Here is an 18,109-nt window from a genome sequence, read left to right as displayed (position 1 = left end):
GATTCTCCCTGATCTTCTTCTTGATGTACTCAATTGTCTTCTTATTTGCTTTAGACCTATTTCCTGTCTTCACATCGAGCAATCGTCGTAAGAGAGTCTGATTGGTCTCCAATGAGAGGCCCAGCAGAAAACGGAGGAACAAGTCCAGGTGTCCTTTGGGACTCTCTAAGGCCTTGTCTACAGCACTCTGGTAGAAGTGATCTTCCTCGTCTCTAAATAGCTTCGTCAACTTGGAGGTTGTTTTTTTTGCCGACAGTACATTATCACCTTTGTTGATGAATGTCACAAAGGCATAAAGAGCAGCCAGAAACTCCTGAACACTCAGATGGACAAAGCAGAATGCCCGGTCCTCGTACAACCCATACTCCACTTTCAAGAACTGTGTGAACACTCCTGAGCACACAGCGGCATCTTTGATATCAATGCCATACTTTTCCAGGTCTTCTTCACTGAAGATCAGGTTGCCATTCTCCAGCTGGTCCCCAGAGACAGTATGACATCACTATCCTTTGGATTCCTATCAGAATGGATCTTATCACTGTCAGTATACTTTTTATCATTCTGTTCGAACAGATCCACCATGTAGTGGATGAACATCTCTGCCAGTGTCTTTGGTGTTGCTCCTTTCGCATCCTGTTCTCCTTTTCTTAACGCATTCTCCAGAACTGCAGAAATGATGGAACAGAAGACTGGGATGTGACAGAAGTTGTGGAGGCTTTGTGATTTCTTGATTTGTGAGAAGATTGTTTTGGCCACATCCTTATCACTGAATCTCTTCATGAAATACTCTTCCTTCTGAGCATCATTGAAGCCTCTCACTTCTGTCATCCTGTCAACATATTCAGTAGGTATCTGATCGGCTGCTGCAGGTCGAGTGGTTACCCAGATGTGAGCAGAGGGTAGCAGGTGTCCCATAATGAGATTTGTCAGAAGCACGTCCATGGAGGCTGGCTTTTTGACATCGGTCAATATCTCATTGTCCTCGAAGTTTAAAGGAAGCCGACATTCATCTAATCCATCAAGGATGAACATAACTCCGGACCCGTCAGAGCTGCAGAGTTCTCCTTCCTTGGTTTCACCAAAGTAATGATGAAGAAGCTCCATCAAGCTGAAAATCTTGTCCTTCTTCCTATTCAGCTGTCGGAATGTGAATGGAAACATGGAGAGGATATTCTGGTTGGCTTTGTCTTCTGTCCAGTCCAGAGCGCACTTATTTGTTAAGACTGTTTTACCAATGCCAGCCACTCCCTTCGTCATCACTGTTCTTATTGGGTCATCTTCTCCAGGTAATGTTTTAAACATGTTCTCAAAGCTGATTATCTTTTCTGGTATTGCTGGTTGCAGGGATGCTGGTTCAATCTGTCTGGCCTCATGGTTTTTATTGACCTCACCACTCCCACCCTCTGTGATGTAAATCTCTGAGAAAATGTCATTCAGAAGTGTTTTTTTCCCTTGTTTTGTGGACAAAACCTCAAACTTCTTTCTCAGAATAGACTTCAAACCTTGCTGATTGGTAACTAAGTCTTCAGCTGGTAGTTCAGATCCTGCATAGGAGAAGAGGATAATGAAGTGGGCTCTGAGTGGACATGACATTCATGAAATGGGACTCTTGTCATTATGACATTCATATCTTTACAGTAGAACATACCACATTAGCCCTGTACAACATTCAGCCTGTGGAGCTGACACTAAAATAAAGAAGTACTTTAGTGCCAAATCTGATCTTACCCATGCTCTCCAACAGGTGGCGTTCGTGTTGTTTGAGGGCATCGTAAAATGCTGCTTTGATGTTTACCCCCCCTTCATCTGGCATCAATGTATACAGTAGCCTCATTTGGTCCATGCTTGTCTCCTGGGCTTGAATCTTGGCACGGAACTCATGATGGACCATTTTTCCTAGACTATCTACTATAGCCATGACTGTGTTAACCTTTTGAATAAACTTAGCCCTGTTCTGTGTAACAAAATGTGCTGTTTGCAAGAAGAAGAAGAAGAAAAAATAAGAGTTGAGAAATGCATCACATAGAAGTACGTCATTATATAATGGGACTCTTTTCATTGTAGGGAGAATAACTTTCATAGCTTAGCAGTTGGCTATTATGCCAAATTAGCCTGGTAACAAATATCATGTACCTTTGTCTGTGGAGCTGTTGACAGAACCACCAATGTGACCAGAGATGGTAGGATTGTTAGACGAGTCTTCTGGTGGAAGTTCAGATCCTGCATAAAGAGAAGAGGATAATGAAATGGGCTTTGTTCAGGGAGCATGACATTCATACAGTAGGACTATTGTCGTTTAGAGAGAATGAAATTAATATCTTACCAGTAAATACCACATTTGTCTGGTAACCAATATATTATGTACCTATGTCTCTGTCTGATGTGGAACCAATGTGATCAGAGATGGTAGTTGACATCCCTATGCCTCCACTCTGGGCTTTGACTTGGACTGGAGGAACTGCAGGTACCACTGAAGGAACTGCATAATACAACCATCAGTGTTAATAAAACTCTGTGAGTGTAAAATTGCTCCCATTCAATGCTACAAACTCTCAGAGAAATAAAGTAAATGCAATAATTACAGTTTTACATGACAACGCAAATTATTGCACTTTGTAAAAGCAGAGAAGGCTTTAAAACAACATATTGGCTGACAAAATAATACACCTTACAGATTTTGAACAAGGGATGGAGACATTGATATGAAATTAGGTAATCTATGTACCTATACAGCATTTTTAAATACATACTTTTTATTGCTCCTGGAATAAAGCAAACTCTTTCTGATAATAATGTGTCGTAATAATGTCACTAGAATTGAACATTTAAACATAATATAGCCTAATTCATCCTTTCTTCTTTCTTTCTTTCTTTCTTTCTTTCTTTCTTTCTTTCTTTCTTTCTTTCTTTCTTTCTTTCTTTCTTTCTATCTATCTATTTTCAAATGTCATTGTTACCTGGACAGTCCTCATGTGACTTTTCAGAAAGTTGAAGTTTCTCCATCTTGTTCAGGATCTCCTCTGAGGACAACACAGCTCCTTCCTGATCACGTCTTCACCCTGTCACCCATTGATTCACATTTACATTATAATACATCAGACTTATATAGTGCTTTTCTTAGTACCCAAAGTCGCTTTAAAAACAGCTTAAAATAAACAATTTTATTTAGGAGCAAAAAAAAGGCTACACACATTAAGCTAAATTTCACCAGGTGCGTTGCGCTGTGTCACCAACCCGTCATCGACGTTGTCAACTTGATGTTCCACCTGCTCCACAGGTAGAGTACTTTTTTTCAGAAGCACAATATTCTTATTTTATTTTATTTTATGCATACAGCTACAGCTTAATTTGTCCACATCGAGTGGTGCTAGTCGTTTTAATAAATCAGGACCCCCACCCCGTCCCTTACTAGGGTCCTCTGACCACCAGGAGTTATAAAATAGCCACCTAACAATTAATAGCCCAGGTCAAGGTCCTTCCTGAAGCTAGGGACTAGAATAATGATTATGTTGATATAATTGATTACTTGTTTCAGGCAGCATTGTGATTAATATGTTTTTACCTCAAATGTATTATGAATATTGCTTGTGACACATGCAGCCTATGTTTTTGTCGAATCAGATCAGTTATACACAAAAAAATATATACAATTATACATACAAGCTTAAGGAACAAGTGAAGTAACTTCTCATTATAAACCAACATTTTCAGAGGACATATAGACACTAATAATAACAAAAATAATATAAATACTGCATGAATATAAATTCCACTAAAATCATAGTCATATTCTTGTCATCTGGACTACCAACCAAGTGCAGCCTATAACAGCTTGTTATCTAGCCAGAGAGGGTCGCTTGTAAAAAGCTTTGGCTCTGATGCTATCATATGTGTAGACCAAGGGCTAAGGATTGGATATTTACGATGAGCCCAACACGGAAGCTTATGAATGGCCAGAGTGTGGCACTGTTTTACCCTGCGGTGTCAGAAAGAATTTATTGTAACGCAAGTGAATGGGTTTTTTGACAAACTTTAGACTAGATTTTCTTACCGTACAAATACAAATTGTCATAAATTCTATATGCTTCCAGTCGCTAGTTTAAAGTCTCCTTTCAATCATCAGGATATGCGTTTTGCTAAATTATGGTCCCATTTATTCTAAAATTGACGATAAAGTGGGCTATGCTCCAGGAGGGGCGGGGTGATTTGATTGACAACCTACACAACCAATAGCATTCATTCCCCGCCCCTCTCTTGATTGACAAGCTACCCAACCAATAGCATTCTTTGGGGGTTGTTTTCCGGTTCCCTGGTCACATGTCTGGTCTCAACCAATAGCGTTTGAGTTCCGGCGTGGTCAACTGTATATATTACAGATGGGAGGATACACGTTCCTGAACTATCGGCTTCATTTTCGGTCTGTAGAAAGCAGGGGAGTGGCTTTGTCCATTCATTTTTTACAGTCTATGGTGTAGACCTATTTGACAGTGCAGAAACATAATTGCCTTCCTTGATGCATTAACGTAACCTGACCCTGCCAGAGGTGGCGGTATTGAGTAACCAGGTTCCTCAAGACAGCTACATCTGAGATCGCTCAAGGGGTTGAGCTAACACCGTACCGCTCCCGGTACGAACCAATCAGCGTGAGCTAAGGGCGGGATCTGTGCAAAAGCGGATGTGGCGCCATATAGAAGCGGCTGTTGTTTTGTAGTTTTTTCACTAGTCAACATGGCCGCTACCATGAGCAACACCGATATGACGATAGATGCTGCAATAACATTAGTTATTTCTCAACTGGACAATATTTCTTCTTTGAAAGAAGAGCAAAGTATGGCACTGAAGGCTTTTCTGCGTGGAAAATATGTTTTTGCTCTCCTCCCGACTGGCTTTGGCAAGAGTTTAATTTACCAACTAGCTCCACTGGTAGCGAAAGAACTGGGGACGAAGCCGAAGCCTATATTGATCGTCGTGTCTCCTTTGACTGCCCTCGTAGCAGATCAAATCAAAGAGGCTACGAATCTGGGACTCTATGCTGGGCAACTCGTAGATAATGCAGCACACACCGACATCCTCGACGGCCGATGTCAGCTGGTCTTTGGTAGCCCGGAGACGTGGTTACTGGAAGATAAATGGCGTGATATGCTTTCCTCACAAGTGTATCGTGAAAACCTACTGGGCATTGTCGTCGATGAAGTTCACGTCGCATACAAATGGTAAGCTAAACGCCGTTAAATGGCTGTATAGTGTAATTGTTACACTACACATACACTGTAATGTTAAACTGTAAAACAAAACAGAGCAGCGTGTTTCTAAATACAGTTACAGTAGTTCAAAGACGAAGTGTTGTAACATTTATGTTTTATTTAGGTCAAACATTATGTTATAAACAATAAGCTAACACACACAAACAGACCAAATGTTAAACACAGATCTTACTGTAACTGTATTGTTGTAATGCAACTATGCACGTTACTATTGCTGCTACCTAGACTCAATGTAGGATTTCTTTTTCTTTCAACCAGGGGACTGGGAGCAAACGGGAAGCCAGCCTTCAGAGAAGCCTTTTCCAGGCTGAATGAACTAAGATCCATAGTCAAAGAAGGTGAGTTTTGAAACACAGTAATGCTACATGATTAAATACATGATTAATTAATATCAATCCAGAAAAGGGGTTTTGATTGTGTTTGGAAGGGGGGCTGCATTGTGCTGCTACCTGAGGGGGTTAATGTTGGGGGGGGGGGGGGGGGGGGGGGGCTTTTGTGTGTGCATTGGGCTGGCAACCTGGTTAGGTTAATCCCCCTATTTTTAATGTTAGGGGGAGGGGTGTGTTGTGCTGGCAACTTGGGGAGGCTAACCCCCCTGTTTAGCCAGGTTAGGGGGAGGGGTGTTTACACTACAGGAGCAGATCATAGAAGTTGGTGCTGTCCAAGTGTAGTTATTTGTCATGTAAAGAAAATACAGTATGATATGTGGAAATGTCAGTCTTTACCTGAAGCTACCCGATAACATAAATAACCTAATTATTTCCCCTTTATAACGCTATAGAAAGTGTAGCCTACAGCAGTTCTTCATTAATGCTTGTTTGCTGATACATGTGCACTTATTGTCTTTCAGGTTTACCTGTTTTAGCGTTGACAGCATCTGCTGATAACAAGAACAGAGGCTGTGTGACCAGGATGCTGAATATGGAGGAGGCAACTCTCGTGACTGTTAGCCCAAACAGGAGAAACATCAGGCTGGGACTGAGTCGGGTTCCTGCTGATAACTTGAACTGTATGGACTGGGTAGTAAAGGAGGTCAAAGATAAGGGTCTATCAATGTCTCCCATCATAATCTATTGCAGAACACTGAAGTTAGTTGGGAGAGTGTTCACCTATCTTAAAGCAGAATTGGGAGAAGATGCTTGGGTTAACAGAGACCAGGATCAGAAGGCTGAGAACCACCTTATAGGAACAACAGCTCTTGGGATGGGCTTGAATTTCCCTAATGTTTCTCATGTTGTAATGTATGGTTTCCAGAGGATGTTGAAGACATTGTTCAAAAAGTTGGAAGGGCTGGCAGAAATGGGTTACAGTCACATGCAATTTTGTATGCTATAAAAAAAACTGAAAGGGCTGGTCCAGAAGTGAAAGAACTGATACACACTGGCACTAAGAGCTGCTTTAGAAAAGCACTGTACGGCCATTTTGAAAACCAGCCAACAAGTGTAGAGCCAGGGCATGTCTGCTGCAGCTATTGCCACTCTGTATGTTCATGTGCAGGTGAAGATTGTGACGAGCCTAGCCCCAAACATGAGGTAATAGAACAAGATGCTGCTAATCATCAATGAAGTCTTTGGTGACATTGAGGATGTAGAGCCTTCTTCTCAAGAGGATAGCTTCACTGAGCCAGACATCGATTATACAGGGTATTTTGATGAAGATGATGAGGACTTTGAGATGGGAACATAGCACAGCAGCTCAGAATCGTCTGACGAATAAGCAGTTGGCCATTAAAGGCTCTTATAAGACTCACTTTGGTTGTCAATTAAAGCTGTGGAAAATTTAGTTGACTGAATGCTCATGATTAAAATGGTTTTGTATGTAATTTGAACATAAGCAAGTGATTAAAAGTTTGTCGCTGCAAAAAATCTGGTGTCGTTTCTTTTCCAGGTATGCAAATATATCACTTTTAGATTGATAACCTTTTATCACAAAATAAGTACATCATTGTTTTACATCTGTCCTGGTACTGTATGTCACCCTTTTCACTATGCATGATGACTCTTAATCCCTGCTTTCCCCCCCCATGTTAAAATTGATTGTTTCAAATCATTAGGCTAGAGGCATTGATCAGTTTGCCATTTTACACATGGGATCCAACTTTGATACTGTACAAACATGTTATGATGTTGTTTTAGAAAGTAAACATGAACAAGTGAGGCAAATTAAAATATTTATTTATAAAAAAAACAACTAAATGCTATAGTTGCGCATACTCAGGTAGGGGAAAATCACAATATATATATATAACAGGATTATAAAAACAATACAACATGCGTAGCCTATATTCAATAGGGTCCCAACTATGTACACTCTCATATCCCTTTCAAGTACCCTTTGTTAAACAGTGCAAATTCACAGTGCAAATTCGAGATACATATTTTCTGTGTGAAAGTAATGAGAAAAATAAAGATGCACTTGGTCCAGTCATTGATGAACAGCAACAGTGAATTATTGCAACATTTTTGACTACTTGGCAGCAGTTATTGCACAGACTTTTATAGCACAATGAGATATACGTTATCTAAAGTGTATCGTGGACATGTTAAAAGACTGTAAGGCTATATTATTGACTGACTCAGACTCAAGAGTAAAACGCTTTAACGCTGAGAGGAGAGTTTGGTGACCACAGGCAGGATGCCTCAGGTGACGTCGGTGTTTCTGCTGTAGCGGTAGCCGTTTCTGGAGGTCTTCTGTCTTTGTCTTCTTTTTCCCATCGCCTTAAAATGGAAAAATCGTCTTCCATTCTTTGAAGCAAGCGAAGACATGACCTACACATCCGACACGATACGGAGGGGTCTTTAAACAGTGTTAAACCTAACGCTATCAGGCGTTCGTTAATACTTGTTTCGTTTGCAGGCTTAGGCTTATCAAATATCTTCCTTGTACCCGTTAAAATACCTTTTATGCGCAGATTCGTGTTACAAAAACGGCAAAAATCTCCAACCTCCATGATAACTTTTTTTTAGCAACTTCTTGAGAGTTCTTGTTGTGGTGAAATACTGGACTACGATGTTGACTTCCTGGTGTCGCGCCGACCATACGTCACGTAGACACATCGATATGATTGGTTGTGTTTGCACGCCCACACGGTGATAGACAGACGGTCCCATCCAATCATCTACCAAGTATCTTGAAAAAAAGGAACAGCCCCTTCATCGAATTGGCTCCCGAGATCCCAGATCCAAATAAGCTGTGAAACAATGTGTGGAGCAAGCTGTTTGGATCTGGTAGCGTCAGGTTAGCATTAACGAGCGTCAACGAGCATCAGCTGGACACAGACATACACAGTAGCCTACAGCTCCCCTCTGCACTGCTCAACTGAAAGTGACTAGAGTCTGTCTCATTTCTCTCCAAAAGCCCTTGAACATCACTAAGGATTACTGTGATTATGGTAAGCTCACATTTCATATCATAAACACCTGTAAAAACCTGTAACTTTCACTAGCCAACAAAAAAAAAAAAGAATTGCAACAAAAAAACGTTTTTAGGGGGGTTAATCAGTCCCTGTTTAAACCTATGTATTAATAAGAATACATTGGTCCTTCCTTCCTTTTCTAGATCCTGGACTTTTGATGAAAAAGTCCAAAATGTATCTATTCTTGAGTTTCATAAATCCTTATTTCATCGTTTCATAACTGATCTTCAATCTCATGTTGTTAATTTAGGTCAGAACATGAGATTGAATTTAGGTCACGAGCACTTTAAACCTATATGCTTTGACTTTTTGAAAATAGCTGATCTACAAGCTCACAACGCGTTGTCATCTAAACAAGTCCATTCTTTATTCTTTATTAGGATCCCCATTAGCTTCCACAAGGTGGTCTCTAGTCTTCCTGGGGTCCTCACATACATAACATGTATACAATAAAAACAGACAATAGTTAATGCAACACCGCAACAATAGTTATGGCAACACCGCAACATATGTTTATGTTGCGGTGTTGCCATATTTTGTGAGAAAAATAAGCAACTATTACCTAGGCCACATGAACACTTTAAACCTATGCATCGGCTATTTGAAAATAGCCGATCTACAACCTCACAACACGTTGCGATGCGTTGTGAGCTTGTAGATCTGCTATTTTCAAAAACTCTTGCAATAAAATGTGGAATATTTGGAATATTTTTTTGTAATTATTATTTACACCATAGGTTCTCAAATATTTTCATGTAAATGTTTTGTGCCAGCCAGGGAGCAAAATTTCGTGTTGTTAGAATGTTTAATAAAATACTCAAAATATTCCACATTTTATTGCAAGAGTTTTTGAAAATAGCCGATCTACAAGCTCACAACATGCGACGTGTTGTGAGCTTGTACATCGGCTATTTTCAAATAGCCAAAGCATATAGGTTTAAAGGGCTCGTGACCTAAATTCACAACATGAGATTGAATATCAGTTATTTTCGTTGGGCGTCGCCCCATTGTGCAACAATGAAATCAGGATTTATGAGACTCAGGAATAGATACATTTTGGACTTTTACATCAAAGCATGTCATACAGACATGTTTGTCCAGGATCTAGAAAAAGAAGGAAGGACCAATGTATTATTATTGTTAATGCATAGGTTTAAACGGGGACGGATTAACCCCTGCACGGGCCCCTGGGCAAATAGTTTTTTTAGGCACCCATCCTAAAAAACAAAATTTGGAAAAACTAATCTTTGACATTTTTTTGTTGTTGCAAAAATGGGGGTGAAAGTTACAGGTATGGTGTGTATGATATGAAATGTGAGCTTACCATAATCACAGTAATCCTTAATCATATTCAAGGGCTTTTGGAGAGAAATGAGACAGACTCCAGTAACTTTCAGTTGAGCACTGCAGAGGGGAGCTGTGTATGCACTGTCAAATAGGTCTACATCTATGATAGCATCAGAGCCAAAGCCTTTACAAGCGACCCTCCCTGGTTTATAGATATTTTGTTTAAGCTGTTAATAACTAGGCTACACTTGGTTGATGAAGTCCAGATGACAAGAATGTGACTATGGTTTTAGTGGAATTTATATTTATGCAGTATTTATATTAATTTGTTATTAGTGTCTATTTGTCCTCTGAAACAATGTGGTTTATAGTGAGAAGTTACTTCACTTGTTCCTTAAGCTTGTATGTATAATTCCATTTTTGTGTGTAAAACACAATTTGTAAAACGGCCACCACAATCAGTCCCAATAATCTGTAATCTGATTCAACAAAAACATAGGCTGCATGTGTCACGAGCAATATTCATTATACATTTGAGGTAAAAACATATTAATTGCAATGCTGCCTGAAACAAGTAATCAATTATATCAACATAATCATTATTCTAGTCCTTAGCTTCAGGAACTTGTTAGGTGGCTCTATTCAAGGAAATATGCCTATAACTCCTGGTGGTCAGAGAACCCTAGGAAGGGACGGAGTGGGGGTCCTGTTAACTTACGGCCTTCAAGGCCCCCCCCCTTCTCAAAGGGAACTCTCAAAGTGGGCCCTTTGAGGGCCACTGCTTCACAGTACAAAGCCTGGCTTTGTACTGTGGAGCAATGCTCCTCAAAGGGCCCACTTTGAGGGGTCCACAGCTGGACCCCCAGCCTGGGAGGGCCCTGGGCCTCAAAGGGGCCTGGGTTTGAGGCTCAGACCCAGCTGAACACAACGCTACATGTGACATTCTACAAAGTCTTCTGAATCTGGAAAGCATCTGTGTCTAAACAGTTTTCTGAAAAACATTATGTTTTTCAGAAAACTGTTTCAGGATTTAGAAGACATTTGTAGAATTGGCCTCAGGTCTTAAAGGGATAGTTCACCCCCGAAAAAAAAGTTTTTCTATCGATTAGTCACCCCATGGAGAATTCATGGATATTGTTTTTTTTGTTGTCGCATTCCGGTCACCAATAATTTGATGACCAGCGGACCGGTAGGCAGCAATTCCGGTAGGAGAACCTCATCAAATTATTGTCTTAGGAATGCGACCAAAACTAAAAAATATCCATGAATTAAAGTATCCATGGGGTGACTAATCAATAGAAAAAAAGTAATTTTGGGGTGAACTATCCCTTTAAAGGAGACACACCATGAATTTAAAAAAAATATTTGATATCATATGGTGTATGTCCCTCAAACCATTTTCAAAAGGTTTGAACCTAAATCAACACTCAGATATACTCATCCCAAGTCAATTCTCTCAGGCTTATAAAGCACTTTCAGCTGCAATACCAAAACGTCCTGTTGGGCAGAGGGGTGCTGTACTGCGGTACTGAGCAATTCTGTCTGTCAAAATACATGGGCAGAAAGTTTCGTGATGTAAGCAAACTTGCCATTCTGAGATGGCCTGTTCAGACACGCCCATTCTGAAAATCTCTGAAATGAGAATGAATGACTGAATGTTAAAAAAATATATTTTTTGGGGTACAAGAGACACTGGGGAGCCCAAAAAATACCCCCCCCCCCCAAAAAAGTGAAATTCATGGTGTGTCTCCTTTAATGGGTTAAAGGGAACGTTCCCTCACTTCCCTGATGCGGACGCTGACACAACGCAACACAACGCTACATACTGTACAGTGTGGCCCCAGTGGAGCCCAGCCACAAGAACAAAACCATGACGGTATGTGAATTATCATAACTCATGATGGATGATGTATCCATCATCACACTTACAATCATCAGTGGTGGAAGAAGTACTCAGATATTTTCCTTAAGTAAAAGTAGCAATACCACAATATAAAAATACTCTGTTACAAGTAAAAGGCCTGTGTTCAAAATGTTACTTGAGTAAAAGTACAAAAGTATTAAATATACTTTAAGTACCAAAAGTAAAAGTACTAATATGTTTGAAAATAGCAGATCTACAAGCTCACAACGCGTCGCATTGTGAGCTTTTATATCGGCTATTTTCAAAGAGTATGTATAAAATAGGGCTAAAGTGGTTAATGAGTGTTTTATGATATAGTAATTTATATCTGCAAAGTAACTTGTAACTAAAGTTTTAAAATAATTGTAGTGGAGTAAAAGTACAATATTTGCCTCTGGGATTTAGTAGAAGTAGAAGTATTGAACATTGGAAATACTCTAGTAAAGTAAAAGTGCCTCAAAATTGTACTTAAGTGCAGTACTTGAGTAAATGTACTTAGTTACTTTACACCACTGACAATCACATTGTACTGTAGGCCTACTAATACATGTACAAAGTAATTTAATTTAATTTCAGTCATAATTCTACCACATAAAATTACTCATCAAACGTGGATCGTGATGAATTCAAATCTAGATTAAAACAAAGAAATATTTGACCTTCATCTGCAGAGGAGATGTTCAAAGAAAAGATGCTGCTGAGCTGATCCACCTTCAACAATCCAGAGTGTCTGAGTTCAACTGTTCAAACTCAGCTAAATACTCTGGAAAGAAAAGGAAAAAAAAACTTTAGGGCAAATCAGCTTACAGTACATTGAAAAGGCTGCACACTACTTTTGTTGTTTCCATCAACAAATTGACTATTCAACAAATTCCTGTAACTATTTGTCAACTAAGAACTTCTTAGTCGAGAACAGCCCTCATGTTTTTATTATCATGCAATTATAGTATAGCCCAACTATTTGTTTGTTTGTTAGAATAAGTGTATAGCTCTTCTGATATGTAATCATGGCTATACTGTAGAGTTCTCCAGCTCTTTAGTAAACAGAAAATGCATTTAATCAGGAGATAAAACTCAGTTGAATTGAAAAAACTAATAAATGAGCAGCAACATTCCAGCTGGAATGAAAGCTGACAAATGGTCTTCGTGGCCTTAATTGTCTCTTCTGATAGGATGACTTTTGTAAGCCACCCGAAAATGTGGAGAGACAGGGAGACCCATGTTACTGAACAATCACTCTGGTTGTTGTTGAACATAGATAGGATAGGCTTGAACAATCATTGTCTGACTTATTCCAAGTTAAATGAACTGAATGAATAAGTTTGCATTATCCTATGTTCCATCGTTGAACGGTGTTTTACCGAAAATAGCAGATCTACAAGCTCACATCCGTGAGGCAATGTGCAGTTGTAATGTAGACCTGCTATGCTTGGAACAGCTGCTGTGGGTTTAGACCAATCAGAACACACAGCTGCCTTTCACAGCCCCGCTTACTAGTTAACCATTTACTCGCTGGTTGTTTTCAAGGCTTGCAACACAGCATTTCAATGATAAATGCTTGTTTGTATTGGATGAAAAAAATATGATATTTCACCAGCGAATAATCGAATATTTAACTACTTTTAGGCGTGCGTGCGTGCGTGTGTGTGTGCGTGTGTTTTCATGTACTGAGTGACATGCATGACAGCAGTCATTTTGAATGAAACCGGAGAGCAAGCCTCCAAGGACCGAGACTTGAAGCAACAGTTGAAGAGCAGGTTTGGGCCCAAAACATGAACGAGCAAAACAAACCAATGGTCTCGATTCATGGAGGTTTTGTAATGGCAAATATGAAATAACTAGTTTGTACAATATTTAATTGACCCATTAAAACCGGGAACACATCCGTGTAACCACTTTAACCATTATTTTATACTAAGCAATGGCTTTTATTCTGGCTATTAAAAAATAGCAGATATACATGCACCGAGTGCCAGGCTATGAGCTTGTTGATCTGCTATTTTTTTTTAATCGCGCAAATTTGAGCAAATCTTTTATTTGAATTTATATATTTTTTAAAGCACCTGGACTGGACCCATGGATATTGGCATCGCCTATGCTTAACCCTTCTTGGACCAGATGCCACGTTGACTGCCCCCCGCCCCCCCACCAATCTTTGACCCACGCTTGCTCCTTTGACAACAATTCTGATTTGTCCCAAGGCAGAATGTCTTTCTTCCCCCCAACCCCTGCCAGAGTTTCATAAAACATGTTAAACTTTGCATCTGCCTCCTGTGCCTGCTTTTGAGTCCAAAATAGGTTTGGTGTCCTGTTGTAAGACCCAGGATTCGAACCCGGGTCTCCCGTGTGGAAAGCCAATATCTTAACAACTATTAAAGTGATCTGTTTTGTACAGAGAGTCATGAATGTGAACAGTTATGACTCCATAATATGGAATAAGCCATAATTAAAATCATTTCTTATCCCACCATGTTCTCCATCCTCAGTTTAGACATTCGAGTTACAAATTATAAGATTAGTATAATATACTAATCATATTATGATTAAATAAACTGTTTCAACATGTTGTTTATTAGTATCAAAGTCTAAAAGCATCAGCATCCCTAGCTGGCACACACCCTTCACTAGCGGCTGTAACCCCTTGTTTTGTTTGTTTTATGTACACATACTGTCATACAGTATATCAGGAGGGTATGAAGGTATGAAAATAGATTCTGCCCAAGCCTAATTTAAATGTGCAGTTTGTTATAGAAAATGTGTGTAGAAAATATTGTAACCATAAAGAATGGAGGAACACTGAATTAAATAATAATAATAATAATAATAATAATAATAATAATAATAATAATAATAATATAATTCGGTGTCTATAAAACCTGACATAGAAACTGAGAATAATAAATCAGAGAGATTTTTTTTTGTTTTTGTTATCACAAAGAAATCAGATGTAATACAGCAAATAAACAGGACTTTACGGTAAACAACCAGACTTTGATGTAGAGTACATCACATTCAAGTTAATATTTTTCATCATAGTCTTTCAATGGTGAATTAAACATGAATTAATATCTAACTTAGAAAAGAGTTTAGTCATATTTTCAGTCTAAAGGTCCTTACACACCACAAGTATTTCTTTTGTACGATTAATTAGAACTCGTGTTCTTGTCATGATAACATCCACACAGAACATGAATAGTACGTGGCAATAAAGAGGCCATTGTTTTACTTTTTTGTTTTCAAAACAAGGTAATTTTTCTTTGCAAATAAAAGCATCAACCTGTATGATAATTTGATTTTATTTGATTTGTCCCAATCCTGGTGTGTAAGGACCTTAAAGGTACTTAGACCCCAAGAGCATGATGTTTCACAAAAACAATTATGTTCCTTTATCAGTGCATAATATCCATACATAATATATGTATTTTTGGGTGAATTAATCACCAAAGGGTAAATAAAAACCTCTGTGTACAGTATGGACCTTTAGCTGCATGTGTTCATGTCTTTAACACCTGATTCACAAACAGGTTCAAATATACTTGGGTTTAGAAATGTAGAATAATCCAGTCTACATGTTCATGTAAAATGTTAGTTACAGTACCTCTCTGTGTTGTCAGTAGTCTGCCACCTCACTGAAGGTTTGGTTCTCTATACTTTAACAAAGACTCAGTCAGCCTTCTAATGTGTGTAAGAAGTGAACTGAGAAGGAAGGGAGGAGCCATGTCCCTGTTTTATGAATTCTAGAGTCAACAGAGTGCAACTGAGCACTATATTAACACTTAAAGGACCATCTCACCCATTCTTACCCTATCGTCCTATAATTTGACAAACCTCTGTCATGGTGTCACCGTGTCACGGTGTCACGGTGAGACCAAAATTGCTCTGCCAGGTTCTCCTCAGTGAATGGTGCAATTGATCCGAAATTGCACACAGCCATTGACCATTACCATGTGCACCTAACAGTGAAGCCTGTTTATTCACGTTTTTATGTAAAAGAATGTCGCCATGGTTACTTGGCTGCCAGCTATGGGACAAACTGCCTCCCGGGTTGCCAGATCATGTGCCCATATCCCCCCACGGATGCGTCGACCGGGTATGGACTAGTCTTCATAAATAATAATAATTGGGCCTCACTAATGTTCATTATAAGATGCCGTCTATTCACTCTGTGTCTCAGTAGGGCTGTGTACAGTTCTGAAACTTGCCTATACCAGTGACATCAATAGGCAGGTTTGGACATTTCAAACAAGATTTGAAACTTTGTATTTTCATTTTTTTAGTGCAGGAATAATTCTGCGTGCTATAGGAAGAGAAAGGATGTTTCTATTAGCTCTGAATCCCCATTGATGATGTTACTGGTAGGCATGTTTCTGAACTGTCCACAGCCCACCAATGACACACTGAGTGAGTAGATAAAAATTGTGCCATATCATAATTGCCACTGCCAGACTTATTTCTGGAATCACATTTAATCAGTATTTATGGGCTGTAATGGTATGGTGTCATTTAGGGTAACTAAAGTCATTCAGTGTAACACCAGTATTTAAATAATAATAATAATACATTAAAATACAATAACTTTGTTTTATTGACTTTGGACAACAACTATTTTCAAAAGATGAGGTAAAAAAAAGTCAGGAGGTTTTTGTACAAAAAAAAAACTTGTGTGACACATCAAATAAGTGGTATTTTTCCTCATTTGTGACAGTTTAGACTAAGCATTGATATACAACATTGTGATTGTGAAAAATGGGTATAATTTTATTTGATTTAATTTAAAAGCTTAGCGTTGCACTGAATGACATTTTATGGGGTACATTTATAAATATGAATGACAATAAAATAGATTTACTGGCTTTATTCATGAATATAAATATTATTAGGGAATAGAGGCTATGCGCGGGACATTATCGTAACCCGGAAGTTATGCAAGAACGGCTACTGAGTGGCAAAAAAATACTTTCAGGCCTTGACATGCATCCAAACAGAAATCGGATTGTATTAAACAATGTTAAACTCACCAACATGGCAGCTGTACGGAAAGCTTGAATTATCCTATTTCTATCTTTAAAGCTTTTGTTTCATAAAAATCCACTGTAGATGTTATGAGCTACTTTCTGTCAATAAATTCTGTTTTTGGAAGTTTGGAAGAGCTCGTTTTCAATAACGCAACGTCCTGCTGCCTCCTGCATTATGCGCAATTTATAAACAGGTGGTACGCAAGACACAATCGATTCCGTCTTCAGTCTATAGGTGACTTCACTGAACATACAAAAACTCACTTCTGTTTTGATTTTTTGATACCTAGAAAACCTTACGTCTTTGACCCAAATACAGAATGAGAACATATCGACATCGGTTTATATCACGGTTATCGGCCATAACAGCAATTATTATATCAGATATTGATATCGGCCAGAAATTTCACATCGGTGCAACCCTAGCATTTATGCGGACAGGACTGGAAATATGGTTTTATTTACATTACATTACATTACATTACAGTCATTTAGCAGACGCTTTTATCCAAAGCGACTTACAATAAGTGCATTCAACATAGGTAGGGAACAAAACTACTAATCACCAGAAGTATTAAGTGCATTCTCTTCTAAAACAAACAACTAAGAGTATACCTAGCGCTAAAGTAAAAGTGCAATATATCAGCTACCTACTTTCATAAACAGATGAGACAAAATAGGAAAATCAAATGAGCAAGAGCTAAAACAAATAAGTGTATCGAATAAACAAGATCCAATAAGTAGTATGTAAGGATACTTGGGTGGCTAAATGCTAAGCTAACATGCTAACAATGCTAATTGTGTTAGCATCCGCCATTTTGTTTTGTGACGTCATCATTAGGGGGGCGTGTCTGGTTCATGCCCTGGCATGTCTGAGACCCCCTGCTGTGTGGAAGGGGGGAGTGGAGGGGGGTTTGGCGCCCCCTGCTGGGAAGGGGAGGAAGTAGGAGGGGGGTTAATGTGTATTCTAATGTGTAGTCAATTACTGCGTCTGAGTGGGGGTGTGTCCCAGACAGGGTAATGTGTATTCAATGGTGAAGGGAGAAAAGCTAGTGAGTTTTTTGTTTCGTTTTATTCTTAAAAAATAAGAATTGTTATCTTTTGATCAAATGTGTGTTTGTTGTTGACTGTTACAATGTTACTTGAGTTTTTTTTAAGACTTCAAGTGGTTGTTTAAATAATTGACTGTAATATTATACAAAGGTAACTTGACTTAAAGGTCACA

At 38.9% G+C, this 18,109-nt stretch overlaps 2 protein-coding genes and 1 long non-coding RNA gene across 3 annotated transcripts in view; 1 reads left to right on the top strand and 2 right to left on the bottom strand.

Moving 5' to 3' along the window:
- The window catches only part of LOC311041107 (NLR family CARD domain-containing protein 3-like), a 66,963-nt gene that overhangs the window by 7,833 nt on the left and 41,021 nt on the right, over positions 1-18,109 (bottom strand). The window lies entirely within an intron of this gene.
- Positions 328-15,537, bottom strand: LOC311041111 (NLR family CARD domain-containing protein 3-like). Its single transcript, XM_084051598.1, has 7 exons — positions 15,468-15,537; positions 12,529-12,632; positions 2,958-3,059; positions 2,366-2,479; positions 2,134-2,220; positions 1,729-1,971; positions 328-1,544 (listed from the first exon to the last, which is right to left on the bottom strand). The coding sequence occupies exons 3-7, from the start codon at positions 3,001-3,003 to the stop codon at positions 457-459; spliced, it is 1,578 nt and encodes a 525-aa protein (XP_083907724.1). The 5' UTR covers positions 3,004-3,059; positions 12,529-12,632; positions 15,468-15,537; the 3' UTR covers positions 328-456.
- Positions 4,409-6,443, top strand: LOC311040832. The gene is made up of 3 exons (XR_014600327.1): positions 4,409-5,213; positions 5,523-5,602; positions 6,115-6,443. It is a non-coding gene; the product is annotated as an uncharacterized lncRNA (long non-coding RNA).

The sequence above is a fragment of the Gymnoscopelus microlampas genome (assembly GCF_963454915.1).
Source record: "Gymnoscopelus microlampas genome assembly, chromosome: 24".
Lineage (NCBI taxonomy): Eukaryota > Metazoa > Chordata > Actinopteri > Myctophiformes > Myctophidae > Gymnoscopelus > Gymnoscopelus microlampas.
This window is presented reverse-complemented; position numbering and strand designations above follow the sequence as displayed.

Bases quoted from the DNA above. Each gene is read 5' to 3' on its own strand.
- LOC311041111 (XM_084051598.1), bottom strand. From the start codon at position 3,003: ATGGAGAAACTTCAACTTTCTGAAAAGTCACATGAGGACTGTCCAG. The intron at 2,221-2,365 runs GTACATAATATA...CTCTTTATGCAG, and splicing joins CACATCAGACAGAGACATAG to GATCTGAACTTCCACCAGAA. The intron at 1,972-2,133 runs GTACATGATATT...TCTTGCAAACAG, and splicing joins CAACAGCTCCACAGACAAAG to CACATTTTGTTACACAGAAC.